Source organism: Chaetodon auriga, chromosome 1 (genome assembly GCF_051107435.1).
Source record: "Chaetodon auriga isolate fChaAug3 chromosome 1, fChaAug3.hap1, whole genome shotgun sequence".
Taxonomy (NCBI): domain Eukaryota; kingdom Metazoa; phylum Chordata; class Actinopteri; order Chaetodontiformes; family Chaetodontidae; genus Chaetodon; species Chaetodon auriga.
The window spans coordinates 28,539,633-28,563,820 of NC_135074.1; the positions used below are offsets into that span (position 1 = coordinate 28,539,633).

Here is a 24,188-nt window from a genome sequence, read left to right on the forward strand (position 1 = left end):
CCAACTGCTCCTTTCTTATATTAAATATTTTACCAGGTTCCTTCAGTGGAGCAAAAGGTAGAGCACATTCTCAAATTAGTCATCTATGAATGGAAGAAAATGCCAGAAATCAAACGAAGTTGATTTTTTTAATGTATGGTTCAAGTCAGTCAAGACATCGCAGTACATGTTAGACACGACACTGGCTGTAAGACCTGTAGGAAACCTTGGCTTTAAGGCTATTTTCATCAGTATTGGATCATGTGATATGATCCAATGGCGACCAGCATCAATCATTGTTTACACAGTTGACTCACTTTGAATGTTACAGATGAAGAAACAAGACTAAAACAAAACATTAATTACATCATGCAAAGGCTGAACAGGCACCATATGGTTTTCAATCGTGAAATATTTTTCTGGGTCACATTAAGTAGGAACTTGAGTGAAAGTTGCCATAAATTCTATTAAAAAGCAAGTAGTAGTGACACATCTGTAGAGATGTAACGTGGGTGTAACAGTGCTGATGAAACCAGGTAAACAGAAAATCCTCCGAGCTGAAAAGAGTTTTTGGCTGAGCGATGCTCAAAGAACAGTACAGTCAGAAGTAGTGGCTGAGTTTGGAGAGCACATGAATGTGAGTTTTGCTTTTCCTTTGCCTTACAATGACTTCACTTAAAAAGTACCCTGTGGAGTTTTTGGTGTAAACATGTTTACGGTCAGAATAAACTGCATGAGTCCTTGAGGTCGAACAAATGTGTTGAATGCATTTCCTGCCTCACTTGCAAAGGAGAATATTTTAAAACTTGCATTGTTTTCAAATATCCAGAAATGAATCATCTAGAAGTTTTCACCTTTTGCTGGAGGTTGCTCGCCATGTTACCACCAACAGATGTCCTGCGTAATACCATGAAACCAAGGAAAGTCACATGGCCCTCCTTTTGTTTGATGGACATGACCAGACTTGTTTTTTAGCTCTGCTGCTTCACCTTCTCCAGTTGACATGATACTCTTCTGCATATTGTTTCACTCAAAGATAGACTAGAGTGTGGACTGTAAACTGTGGACATTATAACAAAACTGTAACACTGCACACAGCTTAATTTCACCTGTTTGCCTTTTTCTTCATTTTCATTATTTGTATGCACTACTCATTTTCGTTACTACCCTCTGCAGTGCTTGAGCATGAGTATCATATGACCCACACGCATGCTAGGAGAGAATAAAATAAAAAATTACGATGGGAATCTGCCCGTGAGAAAACAATGCTCCATAGTGGTGAAAAACTCCACAGGGTATCTTTAACATTCAGCTCAATCTCCAACAACCAGACTAAGACAGCAAAGTCTACTAGCAATATTACAAGTGCGCATCAGAAATTGGTGACGACGAACTGATTAAATATTATTGATTATTTACACATTTGGAACTTATGAGACTTGCTGCATGTGAGTACCGTGTGTGAGTTCATACATGTCAAAATTAATTAAAAATGGTTGTACTGTGTATATTTATTTAAACAAGAATGACATTGACATTTTAAACCTGGGAAACAAATAAATACTGGCGTACTTGTGGTGTCCACATTTTAACTGGGAACATGAATTTTTCTCCTCCTGATGTCCATCAAATAAAACAAACTGTACTGTATGTACTGTAATGTTATCTTGGAACGATGATGATCCAGCAGGTATGAGTTTGACTTTAGTCCCTTGAAACTGAGGCCTCAGGTCCTCTAGGCTGCACTGTTGGTGTCTCACGGTGAAGCATATTGTCAAAACGTGGTGTCACCTCACAGCGGATAAGTAGAGTATCATCTTTAACAAAGGCTCTCTGATTCAGCTGATGCAGGTGCAGAAAGGTGACGTAGCCAAATCCTTTGGGGTTGCGCTGGTTGGTGGGCTTCTGGAAGGCCTGCAGGTCTGGTTTAGTCTCCATCACCTCCACATGGTGCTGACCCTCGGGGCTCTGGTCTAGGATGGCAAGGCGGATGGTGCCCTGGAACGGCCAAGTCAGCAGTCCATCAAAAGCTCCTTGCATGGTGTGGACAAAGAGGGAGATATAGTTGGAGCAACGCGGGGCATTGGGGGTCTGCAGGTGTAATCGCAGGCACAGCTTGTAGCCTGGACGTCCTGTGTAGAAGCCAGGGCTGTGCTCCACCACTGGCAGGCCTGCCTCTTGGTTCCTCAGGTGGACAGAGAAACCTTTGAGGCGCCAGATGAAGATACCGTGACACTCCAGCTCCCTCACCATCTCCTCCAGTACTGACACTCTTCTCCTGAGCTCTGCAAGCTGGCCAGCCTGTGGAAGACACAGTACAGTCGTTTCAAATGACAAAGGCTTACATTGTGTTTACACAGAAGGTGTAGTGTGAGCAGCATGTTAGCAGAGCAGCAACAGCTTTCATGCTCCATCTGTGTCTACACAGGCTGTGTTCAGGCACTGCACTGATTGTAGGTAAACCGCATTTCAGCAGCGCTCAGAGCCCAACACATAATCTCTGTCACTACATGTTTAAAACAGAAGAAAGTTGACTTGAAGTGTGAGAAATAGCTGCACTGATTAAAACAGAATGGATCTGTTAAGTCAGATATGCCTGAGAGGGATGAAAAATGCAGCTGAAACGCCCCCTGTGTAGACACACTGCTGAAGAATGGAATGATAAGACATAAAATGTGCTCCAAGAGGTAAAACAATGTGCTGCCAAAACCACTGTCAGGACAAGTGGAAATGGAGACACAACTTTTGCTTTCCAGAAAAATAAATATAGCTCAATCAACTGATGAAGACATGGCTAAAGGTTTTTTTTTTTTTTACTAGAGCTGTATCTTTCTACACAGCAAGAGTTAAATCTCCTTTTCTTCTCCATATTCACATTTCGCCCGAAATGACTAAAATACACTGAAAAAACTACACAAATAAAAGTATTCCTTTATGTGCAGCCATTAAGACACCAACCTCCACACAAGTGTGTCTTTGTCCTTTAAAAGTTACTAACTAGCTCAGCATCAAATCACTAATTGCTCAAGAAAATTACCGGTGTGCTGGACTTTGAAATCAAACACTGTCTGAAAAATATAAAATAGATCAAACACTGGCAGGGACATACAGCCAGGCAAGATGCATTGCAAAGGCAACAATCCTAATCCTAGATTCTGTGAGTACACAGACAAACCACATGCGCATATTTGTACTTCAAAGCTCACCGACATCCTTTACCTGTGTTTCCTTTAAGATGATGAGCTCACGCAGCTGGTGATCCTGTTTCACCAATCGCCCATCCATCTCTCTGAGCCTCTGCATCTCCTCATTAGGCTGACATGGGGCGCAGTTGCTGCTGCAGCTCGCAGCTCCTCTGGGTCCGCTACAGGCTGATCCTGATGCTGCGGCTCCTTGGTCCTCAGGGGAAACGGAAGGTCCTAGCGTCCACAGGGATTTGGGTGTGGTGCCATTGAGGCTAAGGCCACGCAGGAACTCGGCCATGTAGCGCATATGCATCTGTGTGAACTCCTGCATGTGCTGAGCCAGGTTGTGGCGCTGCATCTGCAGAGGCACAGTTTTTCTTTATTACATCTGGTCTGCAGGGATGATGGGACTAATAGCTGTGCAACAAGCCAACTTCTGATGGATTATTCTGTCAACTGTGTAAAATAGAAACTTTGCATCTGATCACTTACCCTTTCCTTACATCCAAAGGTGCTAAAGTTACAGGCGATGGGTGCTTTTGGGCAATCTGTATCACAATGAGATTCCATCTGAAACAACAACATGATCATCTTAGCTTCATTCATGTTTATTTATTAAAAATAGTATTCAAACAAGTATTTCAAGCCCACATCAGCTGAGACTGGGTGTGGAATGGTTCCCCATCGTTTTAGCAAAAGAGAAGTTCACATTGACAGAAGTTATTTTAAATACATAACAATTCACAACTGTGCAAACATTTTGATTTACCTGAGGCCTTTTTTGTGGCAGGCACTATGTCACTCACCTGGTCTCTGATGAGATCCATCTCACAGTACTGGCACGTCACACTGGCAAAAGGACACTGCTGTTCATGGAGCTAAAGAAGCAAACAAAAGCAGATTGTAAGGAGACTAATCCTCACTGATGCACAATGCAGCTGTGTGATTTTCCTGTGAGAATCATTCTGGAAAAAGCAGTGGGAGCAATTACATAAGGTAGACAACATTACCTCTTTCTCCTCATAAACAAAGCTTGCCACACAATCTGGACACGACACGGGTCTCCTTTGGCACTCAACAGTCGTGTGCTCCTCTAGGTGGCTCTTTCTCACAGACTGCTGGCATTGTGGACACGGCACAGTGGCAAACTCACAACTTGCCAAATGATTCTGCAACAATAGATTGAAACAATGCAGTTAGTTTCATTCTGTAGCAGGACAGCAGTGGTTCACATTTAACAATTCAATCGCTCACATGAGAGGAAGATGATCTTGACTTGACACCTGACACATTTTTTAACACAAAACAAGGACACATAGTGTGACAGCGCCCTTAATCCCTCGTTATTCCTTAGTGGACAGCAGTGAGTTCACAAGATGTTTTGCATCAACAAGGATCCTTGACAAACAGTCTCTTTAGGTCAATTGTAGCTATCAGCATTTCAACATGTGTGCATTTGTCCCTGATCACTAGACTTAAACCTTCCTTGTGGTATTTTGATAGGGAGCCAGCAGTGTGAGGAACAGTCAGAAAGAGGAGACTGTGCTGACTATGGTGGCGCTGAAGTCAGCTGTCAAGTAAGATGTAAACATTATTTCAATCTTAATATAGATTCTGAGTTTTTAACGTAAGTTTTCTGCTTCCGTGTTCTTGGTTGAGCTGCAAACTCAGAGATGTCTGTCACTTTTAAAACTCTCACCTCTAAATGACGGAGCTCCATTTTCTCAGCACAGCCAGAGTTTGGACAGCGAACTGTGAGCGACAGAATCTCTCGTTTGGCAAAGTTATCAGGAAACAGCTGGTCCTCTGACAGCACTTCATTGTCCACAGGGCACCGCTGTCCTGTATCACTGTTTTACAAGAGGAAGAACAGCAAATATTTAGGCTGAGCATTAAGATCCTCAGGCTCTGCATGGTGCTCTTCATTTCAGCTGTGAAAATATTGCATCATTCAGACACATACTGTACCTCCACTACATTTATTCTTAATTACTACTCAGTCATTTGACAGATAGTGCTGTTACTAATAAATAATGAACAGAGAAGCTGGTGTTAACAAATGCATTAAAGTCTTGAGTTAGTATTCAGTGTTCAGTTGCACAATAGCATACCGAATGGACTTCTCAATGCAGTTCTTGCAGAAACGGTGACCACAGGGTGTTTGAATGGCATTCCTCAAAGCCATGAGGCAGATAGGGCACTCATATTTACTCTCTAGGGGAGGGTCAAACTCCACGTCATAGCCCTGGACGGGAGAAGCTTGTAAGCTGGAGGAGGCGCTGCTGATGAGGGTGCCAGGGCTCTCTGAGGGGCTGAGAAGGGATTCCCGTTCCTTTTCCAGCATTGCCAACGCACAGCCGGACAGCTCTCCACCAACAGCTCCTTCATAGCTGTCCTCCGCCAAACTGCCCTTATTACTGTCAAAGCAAGCCATCTGTGGAGAGTGTAAGGGCGTAAGTGTCAAAATAAAGAAATCAATAAAGCAGTATTTTGTGCATACATATTCATTATTTTCCAAATTGGCATTGGCGACTATTTCCTCTCTCAAAGTGGGAGGTCAATACTTGATCAGTACTGAAGAAAGCTCAGCAGAGACTTTTTATTTAAGATAGCTGAGAAGGTTTTCCATACGGCAGGATGGCATTGTGCTGGCATCGAGTCATAACTGTGTCGCGGGACAACACCAAACGTCAGAGACACAGCAGGACTGAGTCGTGTGAATGTCATTAAAAATCACAGGCCAGGTGCAACCACACCTCGCTGATATCTACAGCATTACGCTGCAGAAAAGGAGACACAGGATTTTACATCTTTCTTAAAATCCCCCCTTCAACTACTCATCTTTACAACTTGTTTTAAATCAGCACACATGTACCATATGGTGCTAAAAGCATTCCTATGGGAATACTAACAATTACTGTCATACTAATCAGTTGATTAGTTTTTCCAATAATCGCTTCATCAGTTGGTCTTTAAATTGTCAGACAATGGTAAATAAAACGCCCATCATAACTTCATAATATGTATGGTAATCTTCAAGTTAGCACAATTAAGTTATATGTGGTATTTTTGTTCGGAAAATGACTAAATAGCTGCCAATCAGCTAATCAATTCAGCGCACGACTGTCTTATTAGTAGATTTTACTCGTTGTGGTTTAATTGTTTGACTTTGACTTTAGTTTCTGTTTTGTTTAATTTCTATATGAGGTCACCAAAGATGACTCCTACCAACTAAATGGCAACACAAACCTGAATCTTGAACTTTCAGCTTGAGTTGAATCATATTTTTCTGGCCATGGCAGCTCTTAATATGAATATATCGTGGGTTCAGTAAGTTAACCATGTGGCTGCATCTGCGTGAAACCACATCTATTACTCATGCTGTGACTTTAGACTGTCAAATGTAAAGTGGGGGTGTCGACAACTGTAAAATGAGGTGAAGCTACACCTATATGGGAAGTAACGTTATTACGGTTTGTTGTCACAACTAATGGCTCAACAATGTCCTAACCAAAGTGGCACCTTGGCGAACACCGACACACCGTCGCAAACTATTTCATAGCAGGTAATTTATAGCTAATGCCCTGCACACAATAAAAACTTGCTAATGTTGTCACTTGATGGACCACTCATGCCCCTGGATGCGGAACTTCAGCTTTGTAACCTGGCTGTGCTAAAAAGCGATTAAAAGAAAGATACAGACCAAAACAGCAGGCAGCGAACACACGTCCTCATCAACAATAGCGGCAATGAAGTAGTATTGTATTATTTCTGTGAAAGCGGGTATAACTCTTGTATTGCACCCACCTTTGCCCTGAAAACGTCTGGAACTTTTGGTTTCTACAGAATTTCCTGTTTTTTTTTTCCATACGTCATCAAAACGATTGTTGGGTTTTTGCCTGGTGCGGACACGAGCGCCGCCGCCTGGCCGGAGGCTGGTAGCAGTTGCCACAGAACAAATTGAGACAGAAAAATGGCGGACCTCAGGAAGATCAGTCCTGAGTCTTTGCCCTGTCGTGTCAACTGTACACGAAAACCGTCATTTCAGGGGAAGCTTTTCATCCTTCTTTGCATACTTATAGTGGACTCCGGAGGAGCTACGACCCATTGGGTTGTTACAGAGGATGGGAAAATTCAACAGCAAGTATGACAGTCAACGTTAGCTCATTTACCTGCTAAGGCTTACGTTAGGTGGTTAGCTTGTAAAGCTATATTGGTTAGCATTAACGATAACGTCTTGCTATGTGGTTAATTAACGTAATTTTAACAGTCTCTTTTAACTCAACAAAACTCGTTTCGACAGTTTCGGCAACGTAACATATAACAAGAAAGTAACATTAAAATGAGTTTGTTTGGCTAAATCGCTTAGCTTACACTAGCTAACCCTACCTTAAAACTGACGTTATCGTTAGGTGCTGGTGTTCGAGGTCAAGATGACCAAAGAATTTCAGGCCCATGTCAATGTCCGCGTTGGACACCGCTTGTTAATATGCTGGAGATAACCTTTACCTCGGTTGCTGATAATTGCCAGCAAATGGCTACCTTCATTTAGAGAGAAACACTGTGTTTATGTTTATGTGAAAGGCTTTAGGGCTCTAAAAAGCTGAGTTCGCTCATCTTAAATTAGAGCTGAATAGACACTTTCTAATATGACTCAGATTAACTTGAATATACTGTCATCATTAGATCACTCCGGTGGTTGAATCAGATTTGCTCTAAGCAGGACTGACATGAACACGTTCACTGTTAGCCAGTCCTCACCGCACTGTTTGTTTCAGGTTCACTCACCTTTGAACCTGAAGCATCCGCATGACGTCGTGATCTTCATGAGGCAAGATGCTCGTGTGAACTACCTCAAGAAGCTGGAGGTGTGTGGCTTAATCTCTCTAACAGTAGAGTTTCTTGCCTTTAGACTTACTTTATTTGTGCAGGAAAGAAGTATCAGTATCTAACATCCTTGGGAAAAGAACCCTCTCTTTTACTTTGAGCAAAAATACACTCTGTTACTTCTTCAGTCATTTAGTTACTTCTTCTGTCATCTATCCACTTCTTGTGCTTACTAGTCCTCAGTGATTATTTGTCCTTGGTTGTTGTTGAGCAGAAGCAGCTCGTGGCACAAAAGATTCATATCGAGGAGAACGAGGACAGAGACACAGGGCTGGAGCAGAGACACTACAAAGAAGATCCAGACTGCATCATGGCTAAGGTGCCGCTGGGAGACCTGGACCTGTATGATGGCACTTATATCTCCTTGGAAAGCAAAGACATCAGGTCAGCCCTCCTCAGTAAAACACTGTACACACTCTTGTAATCTCTACAGTGTTTTAGTGGTTAGTGGTTAAGTGGTTGGGGCACCATTTAAATGTTGCATAGCTAAGTCATTGAGGTATGGTTTGACAAGATATGTCACCCTTAAACATGTGTCTGCAGTCTCTTTATGATTATAATTAAATTGTCTCGTGGTCTCTCGTGATTTTTCTCCTCCTCTCCTGTAGCCCTGAAGACTATGTGGATTCCCGGGCAGCCATGCCCCCAGATCTAGAAAAGCCTGACTGTGCAAAAGTGTTTGAACTACCTTACAGTATCCATGCTTTCCAGCATCTCAGGGTGAGTAGATCCCAAACGTGTCTATAGTCTGTTCAGAAAGGAATAAGATGGAAATGACTCATGATAATGTATACCATCTAAATTGCCACAGTACAGTATGGGTTCACGGGAAAAGCAGTCATAGGCAGATATGGGATGATTATCAGTAATGGTCTTGAAGTACAGATCTGAATGTTTAAATGTGTTGATAGCTTTCCAGATTTTTCCTAACAATCAGTGTGCTAACAACAAAGTCAGTTTTATCTACATCAGTTCTGGTATACAGTTACTGCAGCATCAGATAGTAACTACAATGAGTTAATGGACCAGATTTCAAGAGCACCAAAGATGAGATATAAGATGACAAAGAAATTTTCCGACAAAGACTTTGCAGATTTTTGAGAACAGACGAGGAAGCGCAGCCAACCTTATTAAATAAAATGCAGTGATGAACATTGTAATTATCTTCACAATGACCTGAAGAGTTTAATGGGAAATGCAATCTAACGGCCCAGAGTGGAAGCAGCTGAATGTCGGTAAATTACATCTCAGTAATCCAGAATTAATAAGAAAGTAATTGTTTCAGTAATTGTCCTTGTGTAGCTCAGAGAAGCTTGTTTTGTTTCTTCTTAAAAAGCTAAGCTTGTGTTGCTGTTCATCAACAAGGTTGCTAGTGTGATATTTATATTACACACTTTACATTTTTCAGGGGCGGGGGGGTAACAAGACATTTATATTCTGTGACCCTGGCAGCAGTAAAGATTGTGTCTGAGGAGAAATGCAAATCACTGTAATCTGTGTCTCTGGATCTCGAAAACAGCTTGATTTTATCTTAAGGTTGCGTTAATGTCCAAGAACAGTTTTACAAATGAGGCCCTTGGGTGCAGATTAAAGGACTGTGGTGTTTCTGTGGGCAGGTACCAATATATAAAGTTGATAATTGTTCCAAGTCCACTATATTTCTTTCAGTCATCCATTTATTTTCTTTACTTGCTTTATCGGGTGCTTTATCCAGTGAGTGTTCACCTGCACATCATGCTTGTTTATACAGTATGTAGTTGAAGAGTCATTTAAGATATGTGCCTTGGAAATTTGTATGCTGTTTATCTAGTTGTAAGACACTCAGAGAGACTCAGTGAACCCTGCTGTTAGGTGGGATCATTTGGGCTCCGTTTATTATGCATACAATAGTGATGGAGCCTTTGTGTTTGACTGGCCACATGCTAAAATTTCAAGTCATTCACTCTCCCCTTCTGTCTGCTCTAGGGTGTGCAGGAGAGGGCAAACTTAACCTCCCCACTGCTTTCTAAGGAGGATCCCATTTTTAGTTCATTGTCTCATAAGCTGGGCCGCAGTGTTGATGAAGTGGGCCATCGCATCCATCAAGGGTTACTGAGGGTAAGGTCTGCCTGTACAACTTGCCTCACTAAACTGTATAAATATTCAAGACCATCCTTTTCCTCTTTACAGATATTGTACAAAAGCACGGAATGCATGTAGAATAAGTCATATATATCACATGTACAGTCATATATGTGTATGTATTTATCTGACTTTCTGTCAGTCAACATCAGACAATCTGTGTAGTTTTGAAAATAACTTCATGACACCAAAATACTGAAGCAATAACCATTGTCAATACAAGCCCTCCAGAGTATCTACAAGTCAGCCCAATCATGTGTGTGGCTAAGATCCATTGTAAAATTCACCAAAATTATGTTTGGAAAGAGTTAAGAGTCCTATCAGTTAGCAGTTGGTCCTTTAATGATTAATGTTAATGATTGTGTGTTCCAGAACTCCTCATCCTGGGTGCTGTACAACATGGCATCATTTTACTGGCGTATGAAGAATGAACCCCAGAAGGCGGTGGACTGTGTGGTGCGAGCTCTGCATTTTTCCCCAAGGTACAGTCAGACCGGTCGGATACTATGCTGTTTATTGTATGAGACTGCTCACAGGTGTTCACATTCTCACCCCGCGTGCGTGTGTTGCACTTGTAGGCAGCAGAAGGATGTCGCCCTGGTCAACATGGCCAACATCCTGCACCGCGCCCATTTCTCAGCAGACGCTGCTATTCTTGCCCACGCTGCCCTGGACCTTACCTCAGATCTCTTCACCAGCCACTACACCTTAGGCAACATTTATGCTGTAAGACAAAGAGAAACTATTCCACTGCAGTACAGACGTGTGTATTTAAACCATAGACTTCAGCATTTATTATGGCATCATCACAGCTATTGCTTCTGTTTTGTTCTTTTTCTTCTTTTGTTACAGCATGATTTCTATATGAAACAAATCAGTTTGTGACCTCTGCTGTATCCATAGTCTGTTTGTCTCCTTCTATTGCTGTCTAACCAGATGCTTGGGGAATACAACCACTCAGTGCTGTGTTATGAGCAGGCCTTGCAGGCCCAGCCAGGCTTCGAGCAGGCCCTGAGGAGGAAACATGCTGTGCTCTGTCAGCAAAAGCTGGAGCAGCGCCTGGAAGCCCAGCACAGGTAGGCAAGTGCTCATACATACACAGATGAAACACTTTGGTTGATTCCATGGAATTACTAAATACTGTAAACAGAATCAAATAAGTACAAAGAGGTAAGATATTGACTGATATCAAGACATTTCCAAACATGTCCCATTGCGTGACACTGTGAGCCGCCAACAGTAACAAAGAAACAGATGACAAATTAGTTTACCAGTTTAACAGACCACACATTTGATCCTGGTTTAGGTTGTTTGAGGAGGCATTCCACTATTTATTTATTTTTCCTCTTTTCTCTTCCTTTTTACTGTTCAGTTAAAAATGCCTTGAAAAATGACAGCAGTAGAACTGAACTCAGATTTCTGATTCCAACTTTTCTTTGCAAATTTAGAGTACCTGAGACTGCTCACCATGTTTCTGCTTCAACAAGGATTGGTTGGTCTAGGCTTTTATGAAAAGTGCATTGCAAGGAAAATGTAAGAGTATCATTAACTACGTGTTTGGTTCTTTTAATGATTACAATAAAACCAAAATACTTTTCCTTGTAGGGAAGTTTTCCCTGCACTTACACCCCTCCATGATGCAGTCAGAGTATGTATGAAAAAGAAAAGTGCCCAGAACTGGCAGAGTCAGTGTTTTGCTATGAAAGCAAAGTGGTTTTTTTTATGCAGATGCCAAAGCTTTAACATGGGTATTGCGGTTGCAGGATAATCACCTAATAGACTATGCTTCCCTGCTATGCTTTTCTGCTAATTGTGCTGTATTTTCCCTTCCTCGCTTTCCTGTATTCGTAGATCCCTGCAGCGGACTCTGAATGAGCTCAAGGAGTACCAGAAGCAGCATGACCACTACCTTCACCAACAGGAGGCTCTGGACAAATACAAGCTGCTGCAGGAAGAGCAGATCCTCCGCAACATTATCCATGAAACCCAGATGGCCAAGGAAGCCCAGCTTGGTAAGATGCCATGCACGTAGAGCAGAGAACATTTCCTGAGGTGGGCCAGGCGTGGATTACTTTTGGGATTCTGTATACAGTATATTCTTTCCTAAAGAAAAGCTCATTGTTTTATCTGGTCAAGAAAGAATATGTCAGCTTGTACTGACTGTGATTTGGCATTCTCTATGTTAGAGAAATGCAGATGTTAATTATGAAAAAGTAGGTGAGATGATAAGACAGGTGCTCTGCTGAGAAGGGTAAAGCTTTATCACTGTCTTCACAACAGAATGAGAAAGCAAGCTTACTGTGTGAGTTGATGGGTTGTCACTTTAAGCTTTGATCTTCATGCATATTGCTAAACACTTCTACCTTGATTTGGTAGAAAATGCTGAGCATCACCTGAGTTTTGTGTGTCACATGTGCTCCAGGGAACCATCAGATGTGTCGGCTGGGTCAGCAGCAGCGCAGCCTCTACTGCCCCTTTGACCTGCCTGTGCGCTATCATCGTGGCGATCTGTTTGAACATGTCCACTATGTCCAAGTGAGTCTTTTGAGATGTGATAATGTGCTTAAAGGATAAGGAGGAAAGTGATTGTTAGGCCAGGTTTTTTTTTTTTTTTAATTTTTGTTGTACAGATGTCAGTGGATATTTATCAATGGAAACATATGGGGGAACATCACCAGTGAGAGTTTCTGTTTCTCAGTGCTCTCTGTTCCTCTCTTTGTTCATAGTTTGGGGAGGAGGTGTCGGTGGCATCCAGTGTGGCACTTGTGTCGGAGCGCAACTCAAACCAGACGGCAGCCAGCCCCCAGCTCCATCCCTCTGTGTCCGGAGACCAAGACCCTGCTGCTGCCCTCTGGGGCAGCCATCAAGATTACACACAGGCAAGACAAAAAACTGCTTTTAGAATTTGTTTATGTTTGGATCCAGTTTTCCGCAGGTCGGCTCAGTGACTGCGGAGTACGCCGCCAAATTAAAACCAAAAGGACAAACGATACCTCCGTAGTGTTTGTACACGCTCAACAAAATCCAGAGACCGCACTGGAAGAGAAAAACGAATGACTGTAGCATCACATTTTGTTTTGCATGAGAATATGAGGACAGTCAATAAAATCCTCCTGGAGGGATTGATTGATAGTCTGTAATATTTGTCTCACCTGTATTCTTTTGATAATTTAACAGACAAGTATAAAAATATCTGTTCAGAATGGCCTGTCGTCATTAGTAGTAGGGATATTGTAAAATTTGTCTGATGTTACTTTTGATATCAGTAGTGGATGGAAGGTAGTGTTGTGTGAAAAGGGTCGGCGCAGTAAACTATAACTGCTTCAGCCTACACCCTTTTGCTCTGTTTCAGTGTGATAACATGAATATTCAACCATGCAGTTGTTGTAGAATGAGAGCAAAGTGTGTTTTTGCTTCAGGACATGCAGAGGATGCTGTGGCCTCAGAGGAGTGACTGTGCCCATGAGTATCCCAGTGTTCCCCCTGCTCACCTGCTGCCCACCTACTACCTTCCACCTGAAACACAGGGCCTCAGGTGGGTACACATTCCTGGTTGGGGGGGTCATTTTTTTAAGGAGGCACTTTAAGCTTTCAATTGTAGGAAAGCAACTAGGGAGGATTAAACTAGACCCTTCGTTTTTAAAGCTCTGCGCTCCTTTTGTTGCTGAACAAATTACGCATTTATTTAGTCTGTTTCTACTGTAGCTATCCCCCAAGTCTGGAAATCTGCACATATATCCCCACTGCATAAGGGTGGTGAATTATCTATAACTATTGGCCAGTTTCCAAACTGGCCTATTCCTGAAGTCCTGGAGTCATTGGCTAATAATTAACTCAGATTACTCCTCTCAAATGATTCTTCTTAAGTCCACACCAGTCTGTTGGTTATAAATGATACTGTATCTGTTGTTGACAAAAGGAAATATTGTGCTGCCCTCTTTGTAGATTTAACACAACATTTGATACCGTTGGATCATGCTGTGCTCCTACAAAAGCTCTGTGATACTGCTTTTGACTCTGAAGTCTATAAAGGGTTTCAGGACTGCCTGTCTCATAGACAGCGATGTGTCATTTCAGGGAATGATGGTTCTGTATTTTTGCCAGTGTCAAAGGGAGTCCCACAAGGTTCAATAGTGGATCCTGTCTGGTCTCTCTCAATTTATATTAGCAACAACATTAACAAATTGTAATGCCTGTCTTTATGCATGTGCTATTCTCTGCAGCCAGTGATATTGTGGATAGTAGTTTGCATATTACCACTCTGAATGGACACAGTATTGAGACGGTCTTGGAGTATAAATATCTTGGTATCTCGCTTGATCGTTACATGTAACTTTCGTATTAACAAACTTGTGAGCAGGCTTTAACAATAAAGTGAATATTTGTATGGAAACTGAGCTGATTTTCCTGTGCTCAATGCGAAGTGAATAGTTGAGGCTGTCTTCTTGTCTGTCCTGGATTATGGTGACGTTATCCATAGAGACACCGCTGTCTCCACTCGTAAACCCTGAGATTCACTTTGTCTCTCCACCCTAAGATTCATGATTGGTGACAGTTATTTTGTTCATCATTGTGTGAAAGCAGTGGGTGGGCGTCTCTAACAGCAGGACAAGACAACCATTGGTTTCTATTTATCTATAAAGCCCTTTCACTTTGGACCTATAGTCATTCAAGTGATTGGCTAATGTTCAAAGTGGAAATGGTAAATTTGAGATAACTGCTTTTTTGTGCTGTACCATGTTTTGTGTGTGTATCTGTTTTAATTGTACTCTTGATATTGAGAAAATGAAAATGAGGGTATGCCCTGAATGATTCGTCGAGGTTTAAACGGAGGTTAAATTTCTTGGCTGCACAGTAGCAGCATAGCTATGTTCCACTTGAGTTTGAAGTTCCTCAGTAAGATCTTTGTGACTGCAGCACACATCAAAGCAAAGATAGAAGCTAAGTGAGAAAAGATTAAGCTTATGCCTCCAGAGTTATAGGTTGAAACTTGCCTCATACAAATGATGTGAGTGAAATATGTCTAATTGTGTATGTTCAGCCCAGTGGCAACTCTCCTCTACGGGAGCAGCAGTCCTCCCCAGACGGAGGCTCTGCCAAACTGTGGTCCCATCCCCCAACCACATCCAGCCCTCCTGCCTGCCTCACTAGACTGGCCTCTGGAAGAGAAGGAGCTGCCGGATCCCTCTGCCTTGCAGGTATCTGTCTGCCTGTTTACTTTATATACATGCCTGTGTGTGATTGGAATAGGAGAATAATGGAGATGGTTAGATACCATGTGCAGTATGTTAGAGAACTACCATGCTCTTACTCTGTACGTGTTGTCTGTGGTATCGGAACTGTGCAGTAGAAAGTGCAATCATCAATAATAATACGTGTGATTACAGATACTGCAGTCACGCAGTGGAGGATGGACGCTGGAACAGATTGGCTCCAGAATAGCTCAAGCTATGAAACAAGTAAGAGGGCTCCTGCTAAATCTGCCACACCTTATTTTTCACGAGCTACTTGATCCAAATACAGTTGGCTCTGGTTCAAAACTATAAAAGTTTATAATCTTAAATTATAGTCAAGTCTCAGATCTCAGGTCATCAGGCAGTTTGTTCCAGAGAACAGCAGCATAGTGACGAAATGCACCCTCACCTGATTTAGGTTTAATTCAAGGTACGTTCAGGAGACTCATAACTGATGATCTGAGGGATCCGGTTGGGCTGTAGCCAGCGAGCAAGTCAGAAATATGTTTAGGAGCCATACCGGTAAGGGCCTTTGAAGCAAGCAGTGATGATTGGAAAACAATTCTATACTGTACCGGCAGTCAGTGAAGTGTTTTCAGTAGAGGTGTAATGTGTTGCGCTCTGGCTGCAGCATTTAGGATGAGCTGGAGTTTACACGTTGTCTTACAGATACTATAATACTAAGGAAAGTTCAACTGGGAGAATGTGACTCCTGAAATTGACGTGAATCAATCAGCTGGAGAAGTATTTATCACACTGTTGGAGTTGTTGTGCCCACAGAAGCACTTGGTGTTACAGAGTGATGCTTCTTTTAATGTTACCCCATAAACAATCTTTGGCAGAGTACAGACACCAGCTTGCAGAGAGCACACAGACACGACAGCATCCAAATTTTATTTTGGCCTGCCATCAATTTACTCATGGAATTAACATTAATTAGCGAAAGCTGATATGACCTGCCACCAGCAGCATTTGTCATTTCAACCGGCAAACGTGACGGTCAGCGCTGGCTAAAAATGAGAAGCTGCATCCTGATTTTTTTTTCACTCTGCTCTTTGCTAATGAGAAGGAGAGAGGAGAGACATCAGATTCGTTAGCGTCGAAGCTTTTCGAATTTTGCCAACCAGGTTTGCCAATCAGGAACAGTGATCAAATAATGTTTCATATTCACACAGTCTAAGCTTTACTTGGATATGGAGTGAAACGCTTAAAGTATGCCAGGATCAGCCCAGAAACTGATACTTCAGATCGGCTAACATTTTCACCACTAACAGAATTTTTTTTGTATGTATAGGCCACTATACCCCGCTGGCTCATCCACAATGAGGCAGCTCTATTCTGGCGGGCCAAAGGTAATGGCAGCCATGCCCTGCAGTGCCTGCGCCAAGTGTTGAGCTCAGCCCCGCCCTCCCACCGTCACTTGTCCCTCACCAACGCCGCTAACCTGCTGCTACACCACGGCTTGACCGCCCACGCTCAAACACTGCTGGAGCAAGCACTGACTGTCAATGCATCAGAGGTAAAGGCACATAACTGGGTTTTGCCATCTAGGAGTTGCATGTGTGCACTCTATTACCTTTACTTTACAGCTTTGGCCATTATATTAGGTACACTTGTTTGTTGACAAAAACAAGCAACTCTTTCAGATATTCACTCAGAGATCCACTTTCAAGTTGGATCTCATACAGTAAGTGAGAGACCAAATCAACCTTGTTTTGACCCCTTGCCTTTGTACAATGTACACATAGCATGTGCACATGTGTATGTGAATTATTTATCACAAATTTGCCTCAAGCAGCTTTACATCCTCCATCCATACTCTCTCAATTCAGATAAGGAAAAACTTCCCCCCATTAAAACCCCTTTAAAGCAGACAAAATGAGAGAAACCTGAGAAAGTGCAACAGAGGAGTGATCCCAGTATGGAGAGAGTTACAATAGATTTCATGTGTACAAAAAAGACTGACAGTAAAATTACAGCATGGACAATCAGGATGCATAAATTATTGATATGTAGATGTATTTATTTAATTATTGTTCATTATATATTTATAGATATATTTAAAACATAGCTACAAACGCTGAGTTTCAGTTTTCCCATATGTTTACCCATCAGCTAATGTTCCCCTGTTCTGTTTTGCTCTCCTCCCTCAGCCCCACATCCGGTTCAGCCTGGTGAGCGTGCACTTGGCCCAGGGCAACGTGACAGGTGCTCTGGCCTTGTTCCGCCACATTCTGGAGACGGCACTCTCCTCCTCTTCCTCCTTCTCTTCCCTTGCTGGCTGTGAACAGTGTCGCAGCGGCCTTCCTTTGCTGCGTTGTCTGCAGTTCTACCCCTTCCTTTACAATCTTTCACAGCGACAGCCCTGCTCACGTAAGTGAATTAAACACACACAGACTTATTTATCGCTATCTCTTAAGCATAATGGATTTTTCCGAGAATTTGAATGCTTATAATGGCACCCTCCCATATTTTGTTGTAGCAGGCAATTAAACTTTACTGTGGTAAAGTTTAGGATACACTGTTAGGGAGCAATACCAAAATGAAGTGTAGCTTTTATAGATTATTTGTGGTTAACCATTGCATCATCAGACAGTGCTTAAGCCAAGCAAGAAGCTGAGCACAACACAAACCTCTGTTGCTTAATCTTGGATATTTAACAAACAAGGACAGTGTGTTTGTGCCTTTTGGTAAATTGAATCTAATGGTGTGAATCATTGTTCTGATTCCAAACATTGGTTTATTAAACATTTAATTGAAGCTTACAAATAACCAGTGGGCACCGGGAGGTCCAGACACATTTTACTCTTGTTTTTTCAACTCAGAAACCCCCCTTGTTGTCACTTGAAGCTGCAAGAGTAGTTGTGAGAAGCAAGTAGTATATTGCGCTTCTGAGGCGAATAGAGACTGCACCTTCTTCTTTATTCATATCAGTGGGAGTGAAGAGAAAAGTGCTTTGAAGTGGAGAAATTTTGCCACTCAATAATTTAGGCTGCAGAAAATAGCTGATGCCAAATTTAGAACGGTCTATATTTTACTCTCCAAAGCTAAATATTGCTCCCATAAAGCAGGCTGAGTACATGAGGTCACAGAAGCACTTATAAAACACACACCCACCTCAAGTTAGGTTGAAAAGGTTGAAATATACAGAGAAAAATACACAACTTTTCTCATGTTAAATTCTGTGCTGGCTGCTGTTCCTCCCACATTTGATTTGAAAAACAATGTATCATACATTGATTTAGAATATTGGTTTGTAGCTTGAGAAGAAGCTTCACCCAACATCATAATAACGGCAACCACTGTAGACTAGCCGACAAGCAACAGTGAAACATACCAGTGCAACAAAGAGGGCCATACAGGGTTGCAACAGTAACAGCATTCGTGCAGTCCTGCTGTGTACGGAGGTGTAATCATGACAGAGTATTTTCTCATTGTTGCTATCTGAACGGCCTCGTGCACCTCTTATCTTGGCGAGTCAACATTTGTTTATTGTAAAAGCTTCGTCCAGCCTGAAACAAATGTCGCAGCATAAGGAGAAAAAAACGTGCCTGTTTCGAGCTCACCTTTCATTGTGTCCAGCTGTTTTCATGGGTGTCCTATGAATCCTGCAAGATTGTGACATCCAGTAATGCAGTGCACAGATCTAATGTCTTCCCAGTGATAGTGGGAGTTTCCCAGTTGAAAAAGCAGAGCTTTGCCTGAGTAAACGGAGACAGTGAATGGAGTCAGCAGAGTTTAGATAGAGGGAGAAGCTGAAAGACTGATTTGTTTGTTCCAAAAAAAACAAACACAGTTGCTCTGTCTTGAAATATAAACAGCATCACACTCTGTTCAGGAGAGAACTGTTCCCAGAGAAGAGGGAGCTTTCATGGCTTCGCTTTGAACAGCTGTATCGGTCAGCGACGGAGTAGTTACAGAAACCTTTTTACAGATAAAAAGCTGAAGGTTATTACCTTAATTCAAAGTAAATAACCAAACAGTCACTTGTCTGTACAAACACTCTGATTATGTAATTCACTCGTTAAGAGTGGGAAAATGTTTGGCACAGAATATTAATTTTGTTCCAAAAATACTGATGCGTAAAATGTGCTTTACGAATACACAGGAACAGTGTTTGAGAATATATTTAACATTTGTGTTTGTCACATGCTGTATGTCTTTTCAACAAAGACTGATAATCAATGTGATTGTGAAGACATTTTTTTGAATGCAAGCGTATCACTTCATGCTCCAGGTCTACTGTCAAAATCTTGAAAAAAAGTGTACCTAAACTTGATTTGCGTTGATCCAGAGGGTGCCGCTTGCGTGGCTGAGGAGGAACTCGGCATACAGCTGGAAGAATGGGAGGGCAGCGAAGAGAAGCCGGATGCACCAGCCGTTTCTGCCATTGAGGACTCCCTGCTCTTTGAGAGTAAGAAAGTGATTTTGTGACACCTTCAGTGGCCACATGAAACTGTCTGTAGAGGAGAGTGTTTGGCCCAAAGAAATGACACGGTGTCGCAGTTCAGTGCTGTTCCTGACATGGCACAAATTTACACTGCATCCAACATGAACAGACTAGAATTTGAAGAAACGCCTTGTTTTAAAAGTGACCACTCTCACTGTGCTATATGGACGTCTCTGATTCCTTGACTTGAATGTCCTCTACCTTGTCAGTGTCACATCACTAATCCTTTAACCTGATCAGTTTGCTAAATGCTCCTGTAGCTCAGCACCGCTCCAATTGGCTCATTTCCCCTGTGTTTACACCTGTCACCCCCCCTCTTCAGAGGTCATTTTGGACAGTAATGGGTCAGGTGAAGCAGCTGGACAGCAGCGGGACTCTGCCTCAGGAACAGCTAAAATGGCCACCCCATTTGGAGGTGGAGGACTGGAAGGGGAGGAGGAGTGGCAGCTGAAGGAGGACCTGATGGGAGCTTTTGAGGGAGCACTGGACGTCGGAGGCAAACGAGGGGACCTGCGAGGCATCCGAGTGCTGAAGAACGACCGCGTCATGGGTGCCCGTGCTGGTGGAGGGCCCTGCTTCGGAAACTGTGAGGATGATGACGGAGCCGAGTGGGTAAGTGTCCCTGACCGTCCTTTTTACAGCATTACATTATGTTTGAGTTATAATCAACAAACTCTGTGACTGGAGTGTGTTAGGTCAAACTGAATGAGTGAGCGGCTTTTGTTTTTCATCAGATCACCTTCCAGGTAAAGCGGGTCAGGAAGGCTAAGGTGGATGGGACAGACAGCGTTGCTAGCTCTGATGACAGCCAGAACGGGGAGCCGCTGCCTGGAGGACACTCTGTCTTGGAGATAAGTGGGCCAACCATCCCGTCGCCCGGCCCTTCAGGTATCACATCCATCTGTGTTTTATTCACTTATACCAGCATAAACACAGAAAAAGCACGGAGGTGCTGGACCCCCACTGAGAGAGGAGTCATGTGGTTTTGGTGTTTCTGGTCAGGTCGCTGGAGGGACTACACAAGTCTGGGCTGGCCAGGGCCAGAGGAGTGCCAGCGGACACGAAGGGTCGACCTCACCACTGTAGCTAGCACCTGGTTGGCTGTTTCTGCAAAGAACATTGAGTAAGACTCTGACTGTCCTGATCATTGACACACGTTCATCTTATCTTCTGTAATAACAAGTCAGCTCCAAAGAGTTTTTAAAAGGATTGGTGTTTCCTGTGACTTAAGGTGTTAAAGACTTTCAACATACCTTGGAAATGTATGGAGTGTTTATATCGAATACCTGTTGAGTGTTTGGAACATGAACTGGAGGACAAAGAAAAAAAAACAGTGCTGCTTCACTGATGTTCTTTCATCGCAGCATATCAAAAACCAAGCTTCATTAAATAAAATGGTCTTTCATGTTTGTTTTATATTTCGCCTTCACCATCTCTTTTCAGTATCACAGAGCACATAGACTTTGCCACTCCACTCCAGGAGCCAGCTGCCGAACCTTTATGCAACGCCAACCTCGCTGCCAGTATGCACACCCTCGACCACCTGGCAGGGGTGGCCAATCGTGCCGCCATCCACTACACTGGAGAGAGTCAGCTGCGTGAGGTAGGCTGACGTCATAGATTACAACAACTAAGATGCATACTCTTCCCTTTCTATACCCAAACATTAGGTGCATAAAAAAACTAAGCAACAGAATCACAGACAGAGTGGTTATCGATCAGAAGTAATGTGAAAATACTCAACGTTCAGACGTTGTCATCCAGTGAGTTTCAGTTCCACAGCTGTACGTCCATAAAGCATGTGTTAAATGACGCTTTATGAAACCAAATTTTATGTCCAGCAGGATCAGTCCGAGCATATTGAAACTCTCCAGGGGGAAATCATTGTTATGCTCTGTAGAAAACACGATAGAACTGACAGACTGTTACTCAGTAATCAGCACAGCTCCACTTCTCAGCTCGTGATCTCTCGTGTCTGCTTTGGTCTTTACCTCCAGGTCCTGCAGAACCTCGGCAAAGATAAGTTCTCCCCTCAGTCCTTTGAGCAGGTGGGCACACGCATCGCTAAAGTCCTGGAGAAGGTAAGAGCTCTCACATCCTCTCACATTTTCTGTTGCACAAAATCAAGTTGAGATCTGATTTGTTTTTCGTTCCTTCTTGCGATATCCTGCTACAGGTAACTATTAAAATGTTTGAGTTGGCGAGGATGGCACTTTGGATGTGTTCTATGTAAAAACACTTTCAGCTGCGTAAACACTTGCTCAGTAGCCAACTCTTTGAAGCTCTCCTGTCACAGCTGTTACCTCCAGTTCACCTCCTGAACGGTAGCACTCTCTAACTCTTCAGATTTTTTCAATTTAGATATTTCAGAAAATCAAATAAAGGTGGTTTTTCCCAGTGAGGAAGCCAGAAAAATATCAAGAAATGAAGGCGTGAGTCAAACATTCAAACTTTTGAACGTCTCTTTGGCAGAGAGAGACGCAGAAGACTGCTCCGTTTCATGGCTGCTTGTATAGCAGCCCTGATCCTGCTGAGTTTGTTGTCATACGTGTGGTTCAGACTGTGTGCTGCAGCTAGCATGTTATTTTAGCACATTAGCTTTTTGCAAGTCTGCAGGAAAAAAGTAGAAAAACTGAGCTTTTAGTTGTGCATTTATTCCCTCCCCTCATTTCTGAACCTGCAGAATCAGACATCATGGGTGTTATCCAGCATGGCTGCATTGTACTGGAGGGTGAAAGGTCAAGGAAAGAGGGCCATCGACTGCCTGCGCCAGGCCCTCAACTACGCCCCCCATCACATGAAGGCAAGTTACACATCAGCTGTTCCCAACAGCTGACCCACCTGGTGCTTCTGTTGAATATAGGATTGTTTTAAATATCCAAAAATCAATTTTCTTTTTCCCTCCTCCTGAATTGTGAACCAGGATGTGCCCCTCATCAGCCTGGCAAACATCTTCCAGAACGCTCGGCTATGGGAGGACGCTCTCACGGTCGCCCGCATGGCAGTAGAAATTGCCCCGCACTTTGTCGTGAACCACTTTACCCTCGCCAACGTCTATATAACAATGGTAACGGCTTCAGTCAAATCCTCTGCATCCGTTTTTGTTTTGTTTCCTCGTAGCGGCGACCTTCTCAGGTTTGACCAGTGCTGTCCTCAGCTGTTAGCGATGCAGGTCACGTGTCCTCATGGTGACGCGGTCGTTGTGTTTCCTGACTGCAGGAGGAGTTTGAGAAGGCCATGCGCTGGTACGAGTCCACTTTGAAGCTGCAGCCGGAGTTCGCCCCCGCCAAAGACCGACTAAGAACCATTCAGTGTTACCTGCTCACCAAGAGGGACCGCCGCCAGCCCTGAAGCACTGAACCAGCTGGATCCCAGGATGTACCCACAGTCACGCACACACCAGATAAACAACACTCAGACACGCACACACTCATCTGAAGACCAGAGAACTTATACGAAAACCTGAATGTGTTTAAAGATGAGGTATCAAAATCCATATCCAGTAGAGTCTGTCTTCTTTTTCTTCTTTGAGATTGAACTCTTCAAAAAAATTAGGTTCGAAACATCACAGAGGACAACTGTAGATAATTTTGCCGCCCCCCCACACTTATCTGCCAAACGCAGGGCCTCTTGTTACCTAACAATCAAGAAGTTACAAAAGTCTTTTTTTTCTAGGTATGCTTGACTTGCAAAAATGGAAGGGGGACAAAATAGAATAAGGCTCTCGAGTTCCACTTAATTCTGCAATATTTTGATTTTAATCTGTGCTAATTGGAGGAATAGCTCACGCTGTCATTCTTAAAGACATTTTAGCGTTTTGGTCTGAGGAGGTGAGGTTCTCGAGGACGATAATAACATACTACAACCTGGAGATGGCGCCATGTTTTAAAGTAACTTAATTGGAAATTTCAAGTGAACAGGATGTTAGACAGTATTTAAGTCTTTTGCTTAAATGGTGAGAAATGTGCCTCTAAACTCAGAGGTGAAAGGAGTTTGAATTGAACTATATATGGCCTCACTAATTGTGCTTCATAAAATGGATGGAAATCTCAGTTTTTGCACTTTTATTTCTGTATCATTCCTATTTATACGGGACCTACAAACTGTTTGATTTTGCTCCAAGGTAATTTAAGTACAAAAGAGAGAAACTGAAATATGCTATTACATTTGCTTCTTAACTTATGGAAATCATAAGGCAGAAAAAGGATATGCCATTGACCATCTATAAAAAAAAAAACTTTTAAAGTGGAATCTGTATTAAATGTACAGTATTAAAGGCAGTGTGTGGATTTCATGAGTTCATTTCTCTGCATCGCTTCTTTGTCTCTTTGG

General features: G+C 42.7%; 2 protein-coding genes across 3 annotated transcripts; one reads left to right on the forward strand and one right to left on the reverse strand.

Moving 5' to 3' along the window:
• Positions 1 to 110: 110 nt before the first annotated feature.
• traf6 (TNF receptor-associated factor 6) lies at positions 111 to 7,033 on the reverse strand. 2 transcript variants are annotated; one of them, XM_076733484.1, is made up of 8 exons: positions 6,972 to 7,033; positions 5,276 to 5,598; positions 4,864 to 5,014; positions 4,175 to 4,333; positions 3,971 to 4,042; positions 3,657 to 3,734; positions 3,199 to 3,522; positions 111 to 2,280 (listed from the first exon to the last, which is right to left on the reverse strand). In XM_076733484.1, exons 2-8 carry the CDS (start codon positions 5,596 to 5,598, stop codon positions 1,684 to 1,686), a joined length of 1,704 nt encoding a protein of 567 aa, XP_076589599.1. In that variant the 5' UTR covers positions 6,972 to 7,033; the 3' UTR covers positions 111 to 1,683. The 2 variants fall into 2 exon arrangements, with proteins under 2 accessions (XP_076589599.1, XP_076589607.1); XM_076733492.1 differs by lacking the exon at positions 6,972 to 7,033 and adding an exon at positions 6,868 to 6,966.
• Positions 7,034 to 7,114: 81 nt separating this feature from the next.
• On the forward strand, positions 7,115 to 24,153 carry ttc17 (tetratricopeptide repeat domain 17). The gene is made up of 25 exons (XM_076733505.1): positions 7,115 to 7,308; positions 7,943 to 8,032; positions 8,266 to 8,435; positions 8,660 to 8,771; positions 10,017 to 10,148; positions 10,545 to 10,654; positions 10,751 to 10,898; positions 11,109 to 11,248; positions 12,024 to 12,184; positions 12,595 to 12,707; positions 12,899 to 13,051; positions 13,592 to 13,707; positions 15,214 to 15,370; positions 15,560 to 15,631; positions 16,701 to 16,925; positions 17,560 to 17,779; positions 19,701 to 19,820; positions 20,179 to 20,468; positions 20,591 to 20,744; positions 20,859 to 20,979; positions 21,300 to 21,459; positions 21,854 to 21,937; positions 22,540 to 22,659; positions 22,780 to 22,923; positions 23,076 to 24,153. The coding sequence occupies exons 1-25, from the start codon at positions 7,138 to 7,140 to the stop codon at positions 23,205 to 23,207; spliced, it is 3,615 nt and encodes a 1,204-aa protein (XP_076589620.1). The 5' UTR covers positions 7,115 to 7,137; the 3' UTR covers positions 23,208 to 24,153.
• Positions 24,154 to 24,188: the final 35 nt, after the last annotated feature.

Bases quoted from the DNA above. Each gene is read 5' to 3' on its own strand.
- traf6 (XM_076733484.1), bottom strand. From the start codon at position 5,598: ATGGCTTGCTTTGACAGTAATAAGGGCAGTTTGGCGGAGGACAGCTAT. The intron at 4,334-4,863 runs GTGAGAGTTTTA...CTATTGTTGCAG, and splicing joins TGGAGCTCCGTCATTTAGAG to AATCATTTGGCAAGTTGTGA. The intron at 3,735-3,970 runs GTGAGTGACATA...TTGTTGTTTCAG, and splicing joins TGGATCTCATCAGAGACCAG to ATGGAATCTCATTGTGATAC.
- ttc17 (XM_076733505.1), top strand. From the start codon at position 7,138: ATGGCGGACCTCAGGAAGATCAGTCCTGAGTCTTTGCCCTGTCGTGTC. The intron at 16,926-17,559 runs GTAAAGGCACAT...CTCCTCCCTCAG, and splicing joins TGACTGTCAATGCATCAGAG to CCCCACATCCGGTTCAGCCT. The intron at 20,745-20,858 runs GTATCACATCCA...GTTTCTGGTCAG, and splicing joins CCCGTCGCCCGGCCCTTCAG to GTCGCTGGAGGGACTACACA.